The following is a 23,980-nucleotide window of genomic DNA, read 5'->3' on the forward strand; positions in this document are numbered from 1 at the left end:
ATTGCTGTAAGAATTGTCCAGAAATCACACTGATTCATTTCGCACATCTAGAGTGATCAAAAATGAATTTTTATTGAATAGAACTGAAATAATTACAAGTGCTCAAAATGGATTTCAGAATGGCATTATCAGCTATGAAAGATTCACAGACAATATAAAAATATATGAACAAGGACAATCTGGATGTAAAGCATTTCTTCAAAGTAGCGCAATCTTTTTGAGACTTTTCTCTTAATCTTCCTCCTCTACTCCCATTCACACTTATAAATATTTCTAGGACTATTCAAATGACTTAAATAAAATTTGTGCACAAGAAACTCTTTTGGCTAAAAACATAAGGGCTTATTACCACATTTCTTTACTGGCATGAAATCTGAGAAAATCCTCAAGGTGCAAATTATCTGCAGTCTATTTAACATCATGGTTATTTATTTTTATGGACACTCTTATTTTTCCTTACCCTAAATTGTAGATACACTCCTGGTGCCATTTCCTCTGTTCTCTAGGCTTTACTATAATATGATTTTTTTTAGTCTCCCAAATCCTCCTCAATACCTCATCAATCAAAAATGCAGAGACAGCAAATCATGGAACAACAGCTTAGACCCTAGATAAAGACTTTACTCATATCCCATTACTGGGACACATGCCATAGTTTGGGTAGCATTTGCTATAAAAAACTTGTTTTGAAATATCTTAAATATAGTCTTTGCGTAAAAACTGATATGAACTGAATTAGTGTTTAAATATCTCTGTTCCTGTTTTAGTATGGATTATATGCTGAACTAGTTCTGTCAAGTTCAGAACAGTATGCCATAATTTTGACTAAATCTAAGCACACGCATCTTTTTCCCTGGAAACTGTATTACAAGTATGCCCATTTCTCCTGTCACAGAAAATTTTCATGAATATTTTGATAAACAGCTGTTATGCTATAGTAGTTTATAGCCATAATAACATCAGCTTCAGCAATGAAATGACACAGCATCAGAAGTGATCACATAACACTTAATTATTTTTGTGAACAACTCAGAAAAGTATAGTGTGGATCATTTTGATATTTGGGTTTACTGGACAGGAAAAAACTTGTGCTTTGATGAAAGAGCCCTTGGCTTGCTCATCACCTGCACATTAAAGCTGAGCTGGGACGCTGTCACTCTCTTCACAATACCCTTTAGAGAATAGTGGGTTTGAATAGACTAAATGATACGGTATTACTCTTTCCCTTAAATCATATTTTGCAATTGCTTCTACAAAAACTACAAAAAGAAATAAAAAAAATCTTTCTAAGGGCACCATATCACATTTGTAAATGAAAACCATTTATCAAAATTGTATTCATTTATCAAATTGTACAGCACCAAAGGGGAAAAAATCACTAGAAATGAGATAGAATCATAGAATCTTTTAGGCTGGAAAAGATCCTGGACTTCATTAAGTTCAACCATCTTCTAACTATCAACTCCACCACTAAACTATATCTCCAAATGCTACATTAAACGAGTCTCTTAATTACCTTCAGGGATGGCGACTCCGCAATTTCCCTGGGCAGCTCATTCTCAAATGCCTAACCACCCTTCCCATGAGGAAATTCTTCCTAATATGTAATTTAAATTTTCCCTGGCACAACTTCAGTCCATTTATTTGATTCCTATCATTTGCGACTAAAAAGAGAGCCTGACCTGGCTAAAATTTCCTTTCAAGTAGGTGTAGAAAGTGATGATGTCTATCCTCCTTTTCTCCAAATTAAATTCTCTCACCTATCTCTTATGTGTACTGCTTTCTAGTCCCTTCAGCAGCTTCACCGCTCTTCTCTGAATGCATTCCAGCAACTCAATGCCCTTCTTTTAATGAGGTGCCTGAAAACCAAAAAACACTCAAGAGATGGTCTCATCAGTGCTGTGTACAAAGGACAATCCCTTCTCTAGTCCACATTACAAGAGATTTTGTTGCTGTGTAACACGTGGCAGCAGAGGGGCAATCTGACACAACGACCTCTGACATAGAAATTCTTATGAAAACCACTTTTGTTTATAGACTCAAAAAGAGAAAGCATGACATCCTCATGAACTGAAGTAACTGAAACTTATTAGGACCTAAACCCCCTCAACTTCTTTCTAGTGTAACTTGCATGTCAACAGAATTCTTCCTGTGTTTCAGGAAGAAATTGCAGTGTCCAGCATTAACTTTCCAGTAGTCATGACTTTTATTGATAAGATTTGTGTGTGTGTGTGTGTGTGTGTGTGTGTGTGTGTGTGTGTGTGTATGTGTTTTTAAGAAAACAAAAAATAAGGTAAAATTATTCTGAACTTCAATAAGCAACCTTTCTCTATCACTCTTGCATGAGTGAAGGATGCATATGATATAATATAGCCACACAGGTGTTCAGATAAATGCTGAGCCTGAGTGGGTTGAAGTCAAGACAATGAAAGAACCACATCCCATGAGCAGATATCTATACCTTTCCACAAACTAACATAGAGACTGAAGACAGTAGGTGCCAGATTCTTTGTGAACTGTGCCCAAAAGCTTTCTGCCTTAAGCCATTAGATCAAGCTAATCTTCTTTCCTCACTTTCAAAATTCCTTTTCTTTTGAGTCTTTTGCTTTGCCTAGCCAAGCTCTACAGATTATTGCACTGTATTGTAAGTGCCCAGAGACACTACATAAAAGATACTTCATAAAAGCAGATTGCCTTGTTAATCAGAATCTCTCCATTCTCTCTGGCTTATTAGCCAAAACAGCTCTTCAAGACAGTCTTAGGTGTTGTTATTTTTCCTTTCTTCTTTTTTTTTTTTTTTTTTTAATTATTATTAAACATTGTGGTAACTGCATATGAATAAAACAAAGAATTTTAAAAACTTCATTCCGTTATGCAATAGGCACGGGAAAATGTAGGAGAAGGTTTTAAATCAGCTAGAGAAGGTTGTGCATTTGCTCAAGAGCACATCCAAAAATCATCAAATGCAGTCTTATTATTCATTCGAGCAATCTATGGGATTGTTTCTAAAGTTCCTCTGACTTTGCATACTCACATGTAATTTCTTTTATGTTTATGTGAGAAAACACTCAATTCTACTTGTCTTTGCTTCTCAAAGGATATTAGGAGTTACAAGAGGGAAAAGGTAAAAAGCATGAGTTGACTAATGAATCTGTGAGAGAGCGATTTTTTGTCTAAATATTGGAGTGACTGTCAAAGAGACAGAAGCTTTGACCGTATATTTCATCTTCGAATTGATTGTCATTGTTCATAGATAAAAAGAAATCTGACAGTCATCCTAAGATTTAAGATTCATAAGTATCTTTTTGATGACATATTTCAATGCATTTGATTACTGAAATTACAGTATGATCTATTTCACTGTTCCCTTCCCCCCTTCTAATTTAAACATTGTATCTATAAAGCTCTCTATACAGAGGTTAAATCTCATCAAGCCATTCTTAGTCATCTCCAAGTCTAATTCCAAATCAAGAATCACCAAAAAAACACACACCAATGATGATGAATTAACCAAAATATTTAAGATACATTTAAAAAGGAACAGAAAGTTCATATGCATCTTGGATAGAATTCTATTGCCATACTGAGTTTGGCAAAAAACACAAAAAAAAATTCATGACCAAGATTTGGATGAAGGCTTCCTTGCATCTATCTAGACACTACAGGAAATGTTGACACTTAAAAGAATTCTCCACCCTGAGTTACTCCCATAATAACCAACTAATTTTAGGCAAATTTTAGAGGTGACACTTTAGGATGTCATATGAAACCAACCATCTGCGGCCAACTCTGAAGACCACATTTCACTCATAGGGAAAGGAATGTTTAGAAGCTTCCACACTGACATAAATTTATTCCCAAAATACCTTAATTTAGTAGCAAGGAATACGGCTGCAGATATTATGGAAAAGGGAGGAACGGTTCATAGAGTTGAAGCTGTTTTGAGCACAAACTCAGTAGACAACAGATGAATAATAGAGAGAATGTATTATATACGCTATAACCTCAACACGTATACCTATCTTGTTTCCTCTCTCTTTCAACGTTTCACTACCCTAAAAGTAAAGACTTGGCTGAAAATCTGAAAAGTCTAATCATATATCCAGCTACATATGCATGGCTAAAACACCTGCAGCTAGTTGTTTAAAGAGGTGCCCAGCATGTGTACAGATTTCCTCCCCATAATCTATGCTGGTCTAACTACAGTCAGAGAGAGAAGCCAGTCTAGAGATTCCCTTCTTTTACTAACATGTTTGCTTCCAAGACAATACTTTTAACCTACCAATCAGAGAAACCATTCCATCAAATGATAGAAAAATCCTTTGTATTAAGTTTATCAAATATAAGAACAGGCAAGAAACAAGAGTCAGATGTCTATTTTATTAAGAAATAACAGAACTGAATTTGAAAATAAAACAAAAAGATTTACCTCAAGATTCATAATTAAGACATTTCAAAATACCTGTGAACTGCTGTTAAAAAACTTACTTTGGAACTTACAGGAAAACAGATATATCTCTTCAAAACCCCTAAAGAGAAAAACAACTACAAAACAAGCAAAAACTTAAGGAATGTATTAGTTATCTCACTTTAAATATATAAATGTTAGTTTGTACAACTGCATTTCAGTCTTTGCTTCATCTCCATAATTAACAAAATACTCATAATGAAATGAGAGTTTGACTTTCATCACACAAAACAATTAGAACTTGCTGTTGCATCTTTATTTAAAAATATCTTCTGAAGAAGGAACCAGGTTGTGCTATTAGAATGATTCATTTTGAATTTTAAATAATTGATACAATGCAAACCAAAATATTTATACAGATTTGAGAACAGGGCTGATTATTCTCAAGATCTCACTTTATGAATCAGATGATGTTTGCCCTCCCAAAATGTCAGTTTGGGATCAACTTGCACAAGTTTGTAAACTAATATAGCAATTGGTGCCCTCCAAGGTTTCTGCACTGAAGTTCTACATTTGAGCTCAAGAAAAAATCCAGAACCACTGTAGCTCACTGAAACAGTATTAATTCTTCCTTTTCTGCCTGTGACAGTGGAGAAAAAAAAAAAAAAAAACTGACTTCCTGATAATTTGGCATTACAAGTGCATTCCCACTCGAGACTTCTCATATATGGTTTTTGCCACTCAGTGTGATTTCATTCAACAAGCCCCCCTCTACAACTAATTCAAACTTTCTTCATCCTACAGAACATACCTTTTCTCTCTCTTTTTTTAATCAAAATGTGATTTGGATTTTAACTTCTCATGGGAACTTTTTCTGCAAGAATGATGTTTCCTGTACCTCTCAAATTAACATCATTTACTAATTTTTCAATGAAAAGACATATAAACCCCATTTAACTTATTAATAAACTTATCTTGCTAAAGAGGTTACTTTTTTACCATGACAGAGTGGAACAAAAATGAAAATCCCCATGCAACAATTAACAGTTAGGAGAGGGACTCCTTCAACCATTCTCCACGCTTCCACTGTCATTGTTACCTAGAATCGTACTATAGGGAGGAGGCAAACTTTGAATGTACAATTAGAGGCTGAGTGGATGTCTACATATCTCACTTTAGCTTACTGTCATTTCCGTCCAGTATTTCTTTTTCTTAACATATGTACTTTACATCAATAATGGTTGTCATTAGCACAAATTGCTTCTGAATGATCTAATACCTTATATTTAATCTATTTATTACAAAGTTTCTCTCTTTCTTTCCTCTGATGAATTTACCATTCACTAACTTTACACAGACAGAAACGATGTTCCAACTGAATTAATTGGGTGGATTTTATTTGGGGAGGGGGGAGAGGGGGGTTGATTGCCAATTTTGCTCTCAGATAGATTCCAGCTCTCCCAGCAGGTCCCAAGGGATGATTTCCATTGAGTCTGCTTCATTTATTTCATGGGAACAAAAATGACTGTTAAGACAGGCTGCTCCCCCTCACAGTTCAGCAAAAACACTATCTGAGAATTGCCTCCCTCCTATGAAGAAGTAGTATAGATGAGACAGATGTAGTTTATCTAAGCACATCTCTGACTGCATACGGTGCCTCAGCACCGGTAGTTGGTGCTGAGGAAACTAAGCTAATGCAGGGAAATGCAGCATACACATCAGCCATGAACACTAATTTAGTTCTCTGATAATTGTGAGAAATCACATCTACTATCACAAATGGTTTGGAAAGAGCTAATCCAGACTGCATTCACATTCCACCTGTACGTTACCCAATCCCCAACACTTGATTAGAAGAAAAATTGAAAGTCTGCAGTCTTGTTTGGTCTTTACATAGACAACACAAGTGTTGCTTGCATCCCCCTCCACACTGCACTCCTGCAAAAGGACTCTTTTTCACCAGGCTCACAGTTTTTACAGCCTACTGTTCTAAATATCATCATTATGTTTGGTAGGCATTCCAACAGAACTGCAATACAAATCTGTTTCACTTGAGAAGTAGAGACTGTGATTCCTTAGGTTTTATAACACAATGCTTAGTACGAATTCACTGAATTTTTCCAGTGCTTCGCTATGTGATTTTAGGAGTCTATTTTCCCCAGTGGCATGCAAGTACTAAAATTGCATTGCATTTTGCTCTCAGCAGGTGGGAAAGCGCATACATAATGGATTATTCTCCATTCTTTACTTCAGTTTTATGTAGCCACAGGTGGGGGGTCTTTCAGGTGATTGCTTCACTTTACTAGGCACTTTAGAGTCATAGACAAGCTTTCTTAAAAGGGTCTTACAAAACACACCAATGTTGTCAATCATGCAGTAAAATAATTTCCTCCTCTGTAAACAGAAATAACTTTCAAAAATCTCTTTCCCCCTTTCCTCCACAGGTGTAAGCTTTCTGCTGAAGGGGTATGCAAAGCTAAAGAAGGATGTCATGCCTACCATTTACTTTTCCAGTACTGAGGCTAGTAAAGGACCACAAAAACATCACAAAATAGGAGAAAAAGGGGAAGTTGTCAAACTATTTAACATTTGCTTTCAGAGCTCTGAAAGGAACTTTGATCAGCAAACATATCATTAGATCATGAATACAGATATTCATATCCTACAAAATGTTGACAGCTTTCTCTTCTTGCATGAGGACACGCAGTGAAATAATATAAAGATATCCTTTTCTTTACTGAAAGCAAAATTATAGAAAAGAAACTTCATCTGCAGCTTCCTTACACACCACACGCACTGAACAAAGAAATGCAAAATACATTGCATCTTTTTGGCTGTTCAAAGTTTGGAATAAATGCACTTGTTACAGCATGATGTGGGCACCAGAAAGAACTGACGCACAAGGGAATAAACAGTTTCATTCCTGTTGTGCAGATGGTTGCTTTTCTGATTATGTAGGAAATGTATTTGTCCAAACTTCTTCCTTTTTTTCTACGTAAGCTTCTACACAATGTGGGAATTAGTACTTTGTTTCTGATGACACTCACATCCCCTTCATTCAGTTCAGTAACACTAACTGCAGGAGAGCTGCCAAGGTCATGTAAGCATCCTGTCCTGCTAAGAGACCTAAACCTTTGGAGAAATGTAGCTCCAAATGGAATGTTCAAATTATTTTCATTACAAGCAATACATAGAATTGTGAACAATATTCAGCTGCAGCAGTACTTCCTGTGTGCATATCATTTTCTCAGTGCAGGGTTCAGCTATATAGAGACTGAGATGTACAAGTTCAAAACTTGAAGTCCCCAAAGGGCTTGAGGGAAGAGAGGAGTGCAATGGATGCAAGTGAGCCCAGCATGAGAAACTTTCTCTCAACCTGAGGGTCCAGGTTGAGAGAGGAAATCACAAGACTGAGAAGTATCCAGCAATCAGAGAGAGATTGATGTGTGGTACCGTGTAGTGACATGGGCAGACCAACAGCACTGTATTAAGTCCCTGCAAGGGGAGAAAGATAAGTAAGCTTCCAGCCCTGAGGAGAGAGATGGCAAAAACATGAAAGATGAACCCTTGTTTGCTTGAGCAAAAGGAGGAGACACCCCCTTACTCCTGGAGTCCCCCTAACCAGCAAACATAAAGCTCTGGGGTTGGAAAGAGTGTATGGATAAGAGTTAAAAACCAGAAAGGGACAACTACATTAAGACTGTCCAACCAAAGACCTGAACCAGAACCAGTGCTACCAAAATAAGGTAGAGAGTCTCAGTTATTGGAGACTCCACACTGAAGGGCACGGAGGCACCTATTTGCTGCCCACATAATCTCTCTAGAGAGGTTTGCTGCCTGCTGGGAGCGCATGACAGAAGAAACTATCAGGTATGACAAAGCCAGAGGGCTATCTGCTCTTCCTCTTCTCACTGGGTCATAGGAGGCTTTAAGTAGGAAACTGACAGAACAACGGGGAATGGCTTTAAACTAAAAGAGGAGAGATTTAGATTAGGCAGAAATTATTTACTCAAAAGGTAGTGAGGCACTTGAATACGTTGCCCAGAGAGGCGGTGGATATCCTATCTCTGGATGTGTTCAAGGCCAGGTAAAGTGGGTCTCTGAGCAAGTTGATCTAGTCGGTGGCAACCTGTCCATGGCATGGAGGTTGGAGCTCGATGATCTTTAAGCTGTTCTATGATTCCATTATTCTATGAAAAATAAGACTATATGCTGCATGTTCAAAGGCCTATAGTGCATGCAAAATGATTAACAGTCCATTAGGCTAATTAGTTTTCATAAATAATAGTCCCAGACTACAGAATATTTTATGACCATTTGGTATGTGCAGTTCAAAATACCTCAGATCACAGCAAACAATTTCATCTACGAAAATGTGTAGAATCTCCTAAAATACTCCTCAAAAAAAGCATTAAATAAATTGATGAAAAATTAGTTTCCTTCTGCACACCAAAATGCCATCTTCCTTATTTTCAACATTTGATATATTCACTGCTAGCATGAGGAAGATATTTACTGCCTCTGGAATTAAAACATGATCACCTGACAGAATATTCAAATGGAACATGTACTGTAAAGATTATATATATATTATATACACACACACACACACACAAATATATACATATATATATACACACACATATACACACACATACATATATATACACACACACACACGCACATTTTTAACTAAGAATATAAAGCTTTATTCTGTTTCTGTATTAGAGAATGGTACAGGTTGTATGCAATACAGTAACACATGTCTATACATTATTAAAAACAGTAAATCCCTATTTAAACAAAGGTTACGATCTGTACACTAAACACTCATTAATGGTTATGAATCAATATAAGGGGGGGGGGGGGCTTTTAGCAGGTGTGCATATCTATGAATTTCAATACATTGTAAAACTGTCTGTAGCCGACAGCTTTATCATTTGGCCTTTTTGAGCCTGGAGACAGGCAATTTTTCATGATTTTACTATTTCTGGCCAAGCAAAAAGTTTTTAATTAAATATACCACATGATTCCAGATGTTTGTTTATTTGTTCCAATGAGGCTGTAAAAATGCCTTAGTGATAAAATTGGAGGACTCCTGCAAAAAACAGGCTAGGCTGGAGTACTAACCAAACATGGGGATCTCTCAGGAGACTATATGCACTCACAGCATTGTGTGTTTTGAATGTTTCTTCTGGAAGGGCTGTAATTTCACAGTGCCTGCAACTGGTCTTCTTTATCATGAAGGATTATTTATTATAAAGCCAAGCAGGAAACCTACTAGACAATTTTTTTTTTTTTTTTTTTTAAGTAAAATTACCAGTTGCACACTCTTTGCATCATTAATTGATCTGCATAAAAACAGAAGATTTTAGATAGAAATGAGATCCAAAATCATAAACCTAATAAGGAAGCAATGTTTACTGTTTTTCCTGCCAACTTACAGCCATGGTTGCTTGAACCTTGAGCATGTTCATGGTTTCTTACAGCTGGTATGACAAAAAGAGCCATGTTGTGAAACATTAGACTCTTTCCAATCTACCCAAAAATCCATGTTTTTTCCTCATTAATTATATTCAGTTTGATATGATATTTATAGGCCCAGGCTACTAGGTTAGTTTTGGCAAATATGGAGAATGTTGTAATCTCAGAAATGTGAGGAATACTGAACAAAAAAAAGAGAGAGAGAGAGAGAGAAAGAGAGAGAGAGTTAGGGTTTTAACAGTCAATTTAGGAGATATGCACTGTGGAAAAAAGAAATTGTAAACAGTATCTAGAAAAAAGAAGGATGGTAATTTTGAAAGGCTTCCTGAATCATATACTTCTAATTCTCACTGAATGCAATACAGGAGTTTTGTGCCGAATTGGTTAAATGTTGAATAAAATTTTAACCCAAACTCGACAAGATATTTTCACTATTCTACCTTTTAAACCCTTGCCTTAAAAAGGAATACCAGTATTTCATTCCACCAGAAAAGTAGCACTCCAGAAAGTGATCTTCCTAGTGTGTACTCCTGGTCAGCTTGGTCACAACCCCTGAGTTCACTTCCCAAACTCTGAACACAGAGAATACTCACAAATTAAAACTATAACGTCATTTAAAAATGAATCTCAACTTTTCTGACCATTAGGAAGGACTGCACAAAACTGTAAGGTACCTTATATATCATTCTGTACTCTTTCACTCCACCCTGGTTACACATGATTTGTTGTTCTCATCATTGTAATATATAAAATAATTATGTGTTTTTATATTGAAGTTTTAATAATCCCCAGTATCCTGATTTGATTCCAACATTCCTTTAGTACACAGACAAGAAATTGTTTACCCTATAAATGACAAGAACATGAATTCAACGATACAGAAAATACATCTTTTGAACCATATTAGTCAAGGTCACACTCAAATCCAACCACAATTTATTCCACATTTGGGAAAGTCTTTGTGCTTCACAGACAAACACGAAAGCATGTCTCTGGCAGAGACGTCACAACTAAGAGGTGGGGAAAATTGATCCACAGAATACCACTGCTATTGTGGTAGTTCTGGTCCATCAAAAACCAGATTAAGGCTCAGGAGAATTACTACATGAGATACTCCTTAATCTGCTTTTTCATTACTGCCCAGAAATAAGGCACTCCAAGACTGAGAGTGAATTAGCAATGTGCAATGGACCTCTCAAATCCTTTGAAAGGACTGTATGTTGCAAGGAGGAAACCTGCATAGGAATTCTGCATTTGCAGACTCAAGGCAAATATCAATATATGTGGGCCTCCAATCAGGTGGAAGCATTTCAAGGAGACATGTCTTCTAGCATTTTTCCCCACCTATATAGTTTCACCAATCTACCTATTCTTCTCCATCCCCACAGAGCAACTGCATCAGAAAAAAGACCTGAGTACAAAATAAACTCCAGAGTAACTTGGAAGGAAAAACTGGAGACATTAAATTAGCTTCATCACTGAAGAAATAAAAAGAGAACTGTATCTTTCACATCAGCTCTAAGTACATGCTTTGGCATGCCTACATGCTCAAGCAGGGGACATCTAGCAGTGGCCATGAGAAAGTCTTCCCTTTATATCATCAACACCGGAAGTAACCAACTCACAACAGAGTCTGTATTACCTTCTTACACCTCCAAGTTTTGAGGACTCCAACCAACCACTGACAGATTTTCTCTTTTCAGTTATTTTAACTGAGGGAAACCAAGAGACAAGAACCAAATATTTCCTTAACCAAGTTTCCCCTCACATTGGCACTCATCTTCACCAATACTTCACTTTACATTCTTCTATAATGTAACTCATGCTTCCATCAATGCTAATTTTCCAAACCAAAGAACTAAATAAGGTACTAGTAGAACACAATTTCTCATTTCAAGCAAGCAAACCAAATGAGATTTGATTTTTTCATAGCATACGTATGTTTTAGTCTTCTCCCACAATGCCAAAAGAAGAGGATTTCCAGCAAAACTCACGGTTGGGACATATTTCCTGGTATTTATAGGAAATGTCACAAATTATTTTTGAGTGTTCCTGCCCCCAGGAAATATGTCTCCATTAATGCAAATTTTTTTTTTTTTTTTTTTTTTTTTTTTTTTTTTTCAGTCAGTCATCTTATGGTCAGAAGATCCTGAAGATCCTAAGGTTGGTACAGAGTCTATCTAAAATAAGGCAGCTTAAAAACTACAAATACGGCTATTCCTCATGTAAGCAATGAAAAAAATGCCACTATTCATAGCATCTCTTCCTGATAGATATTACATCTATTTGCAGTTCTCTTATTCATCCTAGTCTGAATTATTACATGAGTTAATGTAAATATTTTTATATACATACATATACAACTTTTGTTAAAATTTATTTTAAAATTTGTCAGATTAACTGAATGATAAAACACTACCCACAGTTATTTTATGATTATTATTCGCTTTTTGGACAGCACACAATGAGCTGCTTTATGTAGATATAGAAAAAAAATCAATTGACAAGCATAAAGTGCAGTTCACATTAAAAAAACTAACTAATTATGATAAGTTGCTATGTAAATTGCTTTGTGACTTTCCCAGCAATCAATTTCAAACTCTAAATAAGCCTCTGGCTTGAAAACACAATGAGTACCTAACAACTGTGTCAATATTAACAACAGAGAAGATTGCAATGATAATATAAACAGGATAATTATCTTTCTGGAAGTAAGTTTTTATGCTAACCAATTTCCTTTTCTTTTTATGCCTGTGATTTAAAGATAGAACAGCTTTTCAGAGTCCAAGGATATCAAGTTGAAGGCCTTCAAAAATACAGACTTAGTTTATTACTACTTATTATTAAAAAGCATACATCATTTTTATAATTTTACTTGAAAATCTGAAGCACCATTAAAAAAATTTAGACCTGATCCTTGAAGGACAAATATATGTGATTAGTTTAGATGAACTAGAGAATATTTATGTCTGAAATCTGATCATGCTGAGAATACGCTGGTAGAACAGGTAAAACCCTGGAGGACAGTTTGGAACTTTGACACATCACATGAACAATTACTCTGTCTGTTTCTCCAAAATTTCTATCTCCTTATCTTCATCACCATTCCTTGAAAGTAGGAGGTCTCTTTAGATGCCTATTGGATTGTAAATTCTAGGAAATCTGGATCACAAGATGCTCATTATGCATTTGAAAAGAGTACACTTCTACCTTGGCCCAGCACATAACTCCTACAAAGCCAGTGGCTGGATTGTGTATATGGCATACTGTAAAAATCAGCCAGAAAGTATTCTGTATAGACAAAACCATCACTAAAAATTGAATTACTCAAATCCACTGAGTACAATAGCAAAGCAAACAAACAGTCAAACAAAGAAGAAACTGGAGTGCCAAGTTCAGGACTCTCTAGAACAGATTGCACGCCTACATGCTATTGCTTGTCCATTAATGTTAAAGTTTCGAAAAGTCTTCATTCGAAAACAATTCTTTGCCACACTCATTAGAAGAAAAGAGAAGCCGAGAGCAGGAAGATACCTTTTCTTTTCCTTTCATTTTCTTTCAAAAAAAAAAAAAAAAAAAAAAAAAAAAAAAAAAAAAACACCCAAAACAAAACTGTTTCATAAGATTATCTTCAGAAGGTTAATCGGAAATATTCCGTCCCTGAATTTTTAGGCACTGCTTCTGAATGCAGTTTAAGACTTTCAGTCTCAGATTGGACCATTTGAGAAAACAAGAACGTTTCATTCAGGTGATTTGAACATATTATTAAATAACTTCCCCCCCCCCCCCCATATCGGTACACATAATTCCAAGTGAGAAAAGAGAAAAGGTAATTTCTGTGCATATCAGAATGCTTAGATAATTAACCAAGTATTTAAAAAAATAAGACAGTGGATTTGTTCAGGAAGTTCTTAAAAGCCAAAATAGACTGGAACTATTAAAACTTGGCATAAATCCAATCTAAGGCTGTAAAAACTACATACATAAATACAGGCTTAGCTCTTAATGGAGACTGCTTCTTCTTCCTTCTACCAGTAACCCATGGGGCAGACTTACCACTAGTTGTTCCCAGAAGCAAGATCTCAGAAAAAAAGACCATTTGTAAAATGTTAATGGGAACCTTTGGCAAATGAACAGGTTTTCAAGTAAATCAGCTTCTAGACAATGTTATAAAATATTGTTTGCACAAAGCGCATTCAGCACAATTTTTCATTATTTTTATTATTTCATAATTTTACTTCTCAAGAGGTAACACAATAAATCACTATTTTCACCAGCAAATGGAAAGCGCTGCCATTTTAGGAAGGGAACTTGAGTCTGAATGCTTGAATGTAACAAAGAAAATTCCTTACCATAGCAATTACGTAAAATGAATATACAGCATAGCTTAGGGGAGGAGAGAAAGCAGCATTTTTCTGCATGTTAAGAATGTAATCCTCAAAATTATAATACTACAATTTTATTTTCCATCAATAGTAACTTTATTAAGTATTTTAAAGCATTATTTGAAGATTTAGTATATACTCAATAAATTGATGTTGATGAGAGACCAGGGGCAAACAAACCAAAAATGACAAAAAAATACATTTCTGCAACAATAAGAAAGGGTTTTCCTTTTAGACATTTTGTTAGATCATCTGGACAAGTAACAAGAAAAGTGAGGCCCATTTTATTTTCTTTCATTAGTAAATTTCAAATCTAGTACAACAGAGATCGTTTAATTTTTTCTTTTCTTTCTTTCTTTTTCTTTTTCTTTCTTTTTTTTTTTTTAAAGGGAGCATGAGGAGGTGTTTATAAACTTACTTTATTTTAAATCTGGGTAAGAGAAATGTACAAATTGCACACAACTACATCACTAATGTCTAAAATCAAATAAAAAATAAATATTACATTAAATATAAAATACTAATTTTAAAAAGGCCCCTCGGAGTTTGCCATCATTGTTTTGAAAATAAAACAAAAATAAAGCTAGCTGTAAAATTGCTACTTTGGAAGACTTGCCTAGAAGGACATTAATTAGGTCTCATGAAGGATCAAGTCGTCTTGCTCTCAGGTGCCCAGAACATGCAAACACAGTCAATACATTTTCTGCTAGGAAAGGTAAGTTGAATTGAGTAAATATTCAGCACATGGAAGATAAGGAGAACAATTTTCCCACAATAGGGAGAAATTTTTTAAGGCTTACAAATACATATTCAAAATTTGTTGCTTTCTTCATGCACTGAGACACTCAAGCATCATAACATTTGATGCAATACTTATAGTGATTATTCCCTGACATTATTCCAACACCAATACAGCATTATTATGTGCTGTTTCTGTGGGTTCTGACAGAGAGAAAGATTTTTTTTTTTTTTAAATTCCTGAATTCTATTTGTTAAAACAGTCAACTCCAAAAGTCCAGAATCCATCTGGAAATAACATGCTGAATATATGAATACAAAAGGTTTAAGTTGCATGCTGCAACACAACCAGAACATGATTTTGTTCCCCTAGCAAAATTCACAGTAGCATATAATGAAAATTGTCCAAGTAAAACTCTGCCATTCAGATACATTGTTTGTTCCTGATCTTCCTCCTAAACCCCCAAAATCAATTCACAGTTCTACCAAACCATTTGCCAGCCTATCAGATTTTGGTAAACAAGTTTCTCTGGGGACAAATAAGAGCACATACAAACATACAGCATGCTTCTTTTCATTTTGGGCCCAAAATAGCCAATATTTAACATATGCAGCAGCTGATTCAATCACTTTTTATAACACTGAAAGCATTCATGAAGAAAAAAAATCAAAGATATTCAGAACAGAACCAAAAATAGCATATTTCAGTATTTCACTTTTTCTTGGATATTTTTCTATTGACTCCAATTAATATTTTATGGGCTTGTGAACTTGGACATTTTTCTTTGTATAAAAGATGTTGATGGAGTTAATAAGCCCTGCCAGTAGGTTGCTCCAAGCTTTATTTACAACACCTGGAATTTTGCAAAGATTTCTTAATGACTTCCTCATGAATACATGCACATATATAAGCATGTATATATATATTTATTCCTAAAACCTATTGGAACATGTCATCATCTCTTTTAATGCCAATTTTACACTTTTTTTTTTTTTTTGGATGATACATACTTCTCTGTTTACTTAATATATAATTGTACTTAATCATCAACAAAATTTTCAGCACATGTTTAGCATGCAAAGCAGAGTATTTCTGGGAAGAGTAAAGACAGAAGAAATACAGAATTATGTGAAGAGCTAAGGGGAAAAAGTTGGTAATGTGAGGAATATTATTTTACACTTTCATAGCAAGAGAGTAGGAACTCTCAAACCCTTGAGAAGACAACGATAAGCTCTAGACCTGAACTGACCCATAGAAACACATAGTACCTATTAGAGCAACAGTATCGCTACGCTGCCACAGAAGACAATCCATATCAGACAACTTCTGATACATAAAGCTACTGGCATCTCTATGGTAAGGCCAGCCATGAAGCCACATCTCTAATTTGTCATTATCTAAATAAACAGGTGTGAGGATACATGCTTTTTAATGTTTATTAATATATATTTAAAATTTATTTTTATAGATCCTTATAACACTCTTTAGTCCTACTTATTGTCTACTTACTATCTCTTTAATCTAATAGCAGAAATTCAACCTCAAAGTAAATATGCTTACCAGAAATCAGTTGAAATCAAAGCCACAGCACGCATATCCCTTGGGATTTTTATTTATATATTTATTTATGGTGGGGGGGAAGGGTAGGACAGTGAGGACTTATAATTTTCAGTTTGTTCTTATAATCTCCGAAGACTATGTGTATTCTCAAATCCAGGATTCGGGTTCAGTTCTTCCTCTTGTTCCTGATCTCTGGCAGAACACAACACACTACAGCACTTTCAGGACATTTGATTTCCCATACACCATATCAACCTACATGAATACCAGGAGATAGCCTGGTAGCCATCTAAGCTCTGGCACAAGAGTGATATAGGCTCTAATCAGTTACTTTCCTCACCCTTCCCATCTGAATCATTGTCTGACTGATTCTTTCTCAAGTTTTCAAATAATTAACCACCTGCTAATGCTGACTTGATCTATAATGCTGTAGAATTTGAATACACACTAAAATCTAGTTACCATTAAGTAATAAAATACAAGGTTGACTTTGATTCTGATGTCCTGGTATAAAAATTACATCTACACACATCATTTATGCAGTCTCAATTTGAAAAACACTTGAAATATTTAAGTCTCCGTGGAATCAAATGTGCAATGTGGAAAACACTGAGTGTTGTTGCTCTGGTTTCATACTGAAAAATGTTGCAAGGTATATACATTTCTTCTTATCAGAACAAACGAGAAAAACCTTGGAATGTGCTCTTCCTGACTGCGCCAGTTTTTCATCTGCTCTCTGAACTTTCTGCTCCATAGGTATGCAGAAGGAATTCAAGAGTTTGTCCAAGGTGCTTTTTAAGCTCTAATTACTGGTGAAAAAGGAAATTGAACACTGATCTGCCTTTATTGCTTAAAAACAGAGAAGAATGAATCCCATTTTATTGCAATGAAAACATGCTAACGTTTCAAAATTATAGCCCTAAATTGTTAAAATACCAAAAAGCTGTCTCTTTACAAGTATTAGAAACTTTACAAATTCTCTCAAAATTACCAACTCTGCATGTAATCATCTACTTAGCAATATGTAAGTACTTTAACCTCTTGATGTTTTTTTTCTCACACATTAAAAAAAAAAAAAAAAATGTTATTATCTATAGATTTGTTTTCCCAGCAGACTACCTTTAACTCCTCTTTAATATGAGATAAAAATCTGTAATCTTGACACGTATGGTTTTCTCATGTATTACAGAGAACACAGTGTCTTTCAAGTAAAGCACCAATACAGCAGTAACTAATACATAGAGGGCCTCACTGTGAAGTTTACCACCTTGGAGGAATCCATGCCAATAAAGTTTAGCTTTTACCTCTGTGATTGGTGAGGTCTCTGGATCCTGAAGGTAGAGGTGTATAGCTCATCTCTGGAGAGATGGAGGCAGCATTGCTGGAGGCCTGGGTGATAAAAATAAATACTATCAGTGTTTCGAGCAAAGGTCATTGAATAAACAGAGACAATGCACCTGTAAATGAGTATTCTGATGTGCATACAGGTGCACAAAATCACCAATCATGGAAGACTACTGAGAACTGAAAGAAAGTTTAATTTGTTTTCATTAAAACCACTTTCAATCTTGCAAGGAAGCTGCACTCAGAAGTTTGCACTATTATATTAAATGTCATTGCTAGAAAATATTGCCATACAGCTCACAGCTTTAAAGAATTATCAACATAACCAGGAAAACTTTGGGTGGTATTAAACACATTCCTTTTAGTGAAATAGAAAAACATTTACCTGAAGGAATTTACACGTCCACAAGCAAAAAATTGAAGATAGAAAATAGAAAGCTGGGATAAGATGCTATACTTTTCAAAACAAAGCAAAAACCAGATTTCAAAATTCCACTGTTCTGTAAGCTAAGCAAAGGAATCTTTTAAGAATGATGCATATAATGTTCAAAAGTTGTTCATGTATCTAGATTAATAATGAAGAGTTAAAACCCATGTCAGATTTCTAAAACATTTAAAGAAGTATAAAGAAGACTTACTGAGAATCCTTAAAAGAAAATATTAAGGAAGAAGAAAGGAAACTCATTTTTTTTCCCCATAATAAAGAAAAATTTCAAGATCCTATGATTCTGAATTGAAAACAGAGTTATTGCTTTTTGTAAACGAGTCAATCTGGTTGAAGAAGATTTCATCTGAAGGAATGAGCAACATACAGCCAAGGAAAGCCATGTTTACCATCTTGCTTTGTAGTTATTGAGCTGTGGAATCTCATTCTTGGGTGATATGAAAATAATGGATCTTGTTGGTGAATAGGAATCATCATTATAGTGTTTTAAAAATTTAGTTTGAGTTGGATAGATAGCATGGTAGTGACATGCCCAGTTTCAGTCAGAAACAATAGTATCTACTAAAAGTTATATGATAATTTCTGATAGAAAAGATAAAAGAAATAGAGAAAAAAAATAACACAAAAACTAAACTCTTGAATTTCATAACAACTTTAAAGAGGAATCTTAAAATAGTTGTCTTCTATTCCTGTTATTCCCATATGTTATTTTGGCTTACAAATTGCAAAGTCACTCAAAGCAATTCACATAAATTTCTTATTTTTAATTAATCATATATATGAAATGAATTCCAATGAATTTAGATTTACAAAGGCTAGTGAAGATGAAAGCATAAGATATGGCTAAAATGTCTTTGGGGATAAAAAAGCTTATAACCGAACAAAACTTGAGAACAACATGCAGAAGTCCACAACAATGAAAATCTCCAATATTTTGTTAAAGAACTTAGAAATCTCTGTTATAGCTGTACAGATTGTAGTACATTAAAATGTGCAAGGGTAAGTGACTGAGTAGATTAGTATACTAAGCTTTTGTTTTCAAAGGCCAGCTTTGAATTTTAGACAGGTTTGTCAGACCATACAGTCCGATTTTAGTCCTTAGCAAAAATCAGGACATAATAGGAAAACACATCATATGTTAAAATAGACAGATTTGCCAAAACAGCAATGATGCTATGTATGAGGTATGAAGAGTGCTCTAGAAAATCCTCTGTTCACTTTCTTATCAGTGACTGTGCACCCTCCTTTTCAGAGAGGTAATACTGTAAATACAACTTTTGCTTTCAGACAAAGTGAATAATCTCTTGATTTTAGTGAACTGTAAACATGCAGCCCTACCTACACTGGACAAACAAGGGATTGGAGATCTTATCTCTGACGACCAATATGATCCGAGGATATCTAATACCTCACAGGATGAGATGGATGCCTCTAACATCCAGCAATATGACATCTGAAATAAGTTCCAGGAGCAGGTATGTGTTCACAGCTATCTGTTTTCTTTTGGTCTGGAAATTCTGGGTAAGACAAGAATAAAAATGTCACTACCTATTTAACATAAGACTTCATCCCTGTAAATCATTTCAAAAACTGGAGGAATAAATGGTCACATACTGTACACCCTAGATGTTATCTGCCTATTCAAGTGTGCTTAGCTGGGACTTTGATAATAGTGAAGGTTTCTCTTTGATACTTTTAATCTCAATTTAGACTGTTGACAGCTTGATGATAGCTTTTCCTAAAATTACTGGAAGAGACTTTGCCTTTTCAGCAATAAACCACTGACTGAGCAAAACAAGAGCTTCTAAAAAGCATATTGGAGTGAAGGGGCAATTTAGCTTTATTTCAAATTTTAGGAAAAGCAAGAATGGAAAGGTTTGTTTATTGGTGTTTTGCTGCAATTTTATGTACAGTATATAATTCCCTGTCAAATATGGAACAGTTTCATTACTTTTGAGCTAAGTATTCAGTTAGAGCAACTTTAATTCTATGGAATATCATCCAGGGTTAGGATTGTTTTGTACAAACATTGTCTGGGACTCTGAATCAGGTTTCTGATTAAACCTGTGCACCAGCAGAAGGACAATTTGTTTTCCCTACTGCAGGATGACATTTGGCCCCAAATATTTTCCAAAGAGATTTGTACAGATTACATTACTCTTGATATTCACAAGAATATTTTGACGGCGATTGCACTGGCACGTGACAGTTGTGTTTTTGAGTATTGGTGACACATGCATCAGAAGTTCATGTTGCAATGCAGAAGAAGGTAATTACAAAAAACTGGTTAAAATAAGAAGTAGCTTCAGTGTTATACGTACAGGTCACCAAATAGCTTAGTGAATAAATTCTAATAGTATTTTTACTAGAAGCACTTATTTCTGCAAGCATTCTAGCCATCCAAATGTTGTAGTATATCATAGTACAAAGCATAGAAGTTACAAGGCCAATAAAGTTACTCACAGCTTTAATTATGCACATAGCCAAACATTTGCTAAATTGAAGTCTCTATCTGTCTTAACATTAGCCTGTAGATTTTGTAGGAATTAGGAAATTATACATTCTCTTGAAGAGTAAGATATAGCTTGATATTACACTATATTGGCTATAATAGAATATCTTCAACACTTGTTAACAGTTTATATTCTTCTATTTTTGTCACATAACATAACTTGTATTTGGATCCAGATATTTCTCTAGTAATATTTCTCCTTGATATGTGAGAGATCATTGTTATTTCTATGACACGCGACAATTCTTTACACACCTATACATAGCAGTAACAGTAGTCATCAATATATTATTGTGACAAATTGTACAATACACGGAAAATAGCAGCATTTTAGCAGCTTCCTGAGAAGAGTTTAACAGATATGCAAAACACTTATGGTAAGTGACATGGTAAGTAAAATTGTTTCAGTGCACACATACAGAGGGAGTTTTCCTTAGCTAAATATATTTAATTCAAACACACAGCCACCGAGGAAAATCTTTGTTTGCTACTACTAAATACCTGTAGTCAAGGCTTAACTATATTTGAACTTAATTATTATAGTACTAGGAAATTAAATAAAAGTTTGCATAATCTTCTGTTTAGTTTAAGGACTAATCCTGAATCACATGGGCACATGTATATGTATCTTATCCAGAAACACAATGGCAACAGCCTTCAATAATTTCTATGTACCTTAAAACTTTACCTAAGGGTATTTCTACCAGTAGGACATTAGCTTGTCAATTCGCTCCCTAACACTGGCTACAATAGCTCACATCTCCAGGCTTTCAGTGTATAAGACCATCCAAAAACTCATTTATGGATGAAATACTAATTTGTGTACATCAATCATGTATTTACATGTGATGAGACTGACTATTAACAGAAAAAAAAAATGTATTCATTGTGGGTTGAATTTATTACATGGTTGTAGAGAGTATCAAAATACTACTCCAGAGGGAATGTTTGTTCCCATAAATTTGCACAGCACCAAGCGCAATGAAGCTTTAATTTCACTATGAGGTCTTTGAGAACCTCATGATAGCAGAAGATATTACAGAAAGCAACAGTATACAAGTCTTTGAATACTCTGTTCTAGGAATGAAGAAATTTATTTATAACATATCTGCTTTTTCATGAATTCAGGAACCATACAGAAGAGTTGCTAGTAAAAGAAAGAGACAAAGTTTGAAAAAAAGGGATAAAGAATGAAACTAGAAATATAAGTAAAGGCAGACAATGAGAATACAGCAGACTACAAAAGCAAAAGTCTTGCTTTTCTTTCCCCTTTTGTGAATTAGGATGCAGGTTTCCAACAAGCCAGTGCTTCTGTAACCAATCACTATATGCTGCTACACTTAGAATTACAAACAAGTGACATGGCACAATACACAGGAGACACAGTTTTCCCTGATGAAATGGGATTTCCCAGTTCCCCTACTCCACAAACAAACACAGCTAACAGCAGATTAGCACTTGCATCTACTAAAATTGCAGCATAAATTAAAGGCACTTTAATAAAGGAGGGGAAAAAGAGGGGAGGGGGGCATGGTTTTGCCTGATCTGTATAAGCTTACTCGAGATAACCTCCTTCCCCTGCATAGAATCAGTGATTTATTTCAAAATCTGATTTTAGATACCAGGTCATAGTACTGAAATAAAACAGGAGAACAGCAAACAAGTGTTTTGTGGAAGGAAAGGGTACTACTTTGTTCATCTAAATATCATGTTTTGATGAAGATCACAAAGATCTGAATGACTTTGATTTATCAGTAACCATTAAAAAAATAAAAATAAAAGAAGTAATAATTTAGCCTGTTCTAATAAAGAAGACAAATACAATCTGACTACTGCAATCTAATACATCATTTTAATTTAGTATTACAAATGCATCTCATTACAAAGATTTTTTCTTTTTTTGTAAACTATAGAGAAAAAAAGCTTTTTTCTTATCAATAATGAAGAAAAGAAGGGAATGAAAGGGCAGGTATAGGTAGGGTTAAAGGACCTATTGGCTTTCTTCTTCTTCTGCCTACAGTTGAATAACCTTAATTATAAAATAACAATCAGGAATCTGAACTCTTAAGTCTGTCATGCACAACTTGATGTGAAAGTGAAAAATGTTTTTCTAGTATGCAAACATAAAGGTAAGCATGAAGGGAAAAAATGAATACAGTCATACTTTCTAAATTTCAGAGGAAATTGAAATCAGCCCCACAGAGGCAACTAACTCTCAAGAGTCTGGAAACTAAAGAAAAAGTATATTAGTTCAATGCTTGAATTCTACTATTCAAGGAATAAAAAGACAATATTTGGTTGGTACTACTAAGGGAACATTTTCTATAATATCAGGATATACTATACATCTGCTGCATAGAAACAAATTTGTAGAGACCAATGGTTCAAAAAATACAAATGGACTGCTATTTTTGGCAACCACACACATTCTTTCAAGTACTTTCAGCTGCTGAAGAAAATAAAGGAGGGGACTGAATTTCAGATAAGCCAATCCTTTTTGAGTCATGGGTTAAGAAACAGCAAAACTTAAATGAGACTCTTTCCAAATTAAATTTCTCTACTAGTCATTTCCCCTTTATATTTCTAAATGTCAGAATAAACCAGCATTTATCCAATAAATCCATACCTGTGTTAGCAAAAAATGCTGCAACTCATTTCTGAGTTTAATAAATATCACAAGTGTTTCAGCTATAATTGAGAGTGTGACTTTGAACTAAGCAAATATTCATTAAAGACATTTTGCCTTGCTATTTTCATCTCAGATGCTGCTAATGGAATAGACCAAATTATTGTAGAACCAGGAAGACAAGGAGAAGAGTGATCTTATATTTTGGTTGACCTTCCAATTCCAGTGATCTTTAACAAGAAAAGGAAAGAGGATTTTGCTTACTTAACAGAAGTAGTGGAAGTGAAGAAGTAGTGAAGAAGACGCAAAGCATTTCAGAAAATATTTCTCATTCTCATATAAGAGAGATTATCACTTCTCACTTGAATTTACTTTAACTTTTGGTTTGTATTTCATATTAAATTGCAAGGTTGAAAGCAGGGTGCAACTGGATCAAAGATGTAAATGAACATAAGATAATTCTTATGCATTTAAACT

General features: G+C 34.8%; 1 protein-coding gene across 7 annotated transcripts in view; it reads right to left on the minus strand.

The window, feature by feature from the left end:
• Positions 1 to 23,980, minus strand: part of LRMDA (leucine rich melanocyte differentiation associated) — a 638,659-nt gene that overhangs the window by 84,500 nt on the left and 530,179 nt on the right. For 5 of the 7 annotated variants that reach the window (XM_085229448.1, XM_085229446.1, XM_085229450.1 and 2 more), the window contains one exon: positions 17,881 to 17,965. In XM_085229448.1, the coding sequence (XP_085085574.1) occupies positions 17,881 to 17,965 (85 nt within the window). The other 2 variants (XM_085229447.1, XM_085229449.1) reach the window with 2 other exon arrangements.

This window comes from Meleagris gallopavo, chromosome 8, assembly GCF_905368555.1.
Source record: "Meleagris gallopavo chromosome 8, MGAL_WU_HG_1.1, whole genome shotgun sequence".
Classification (NCBI taxonomy): domain Eukaryota; kingdom Metazoa; phylum Chordata; class Aves; order Galliformes; family Phasianidae; genus Meleagris; species Meleagris gallopavo.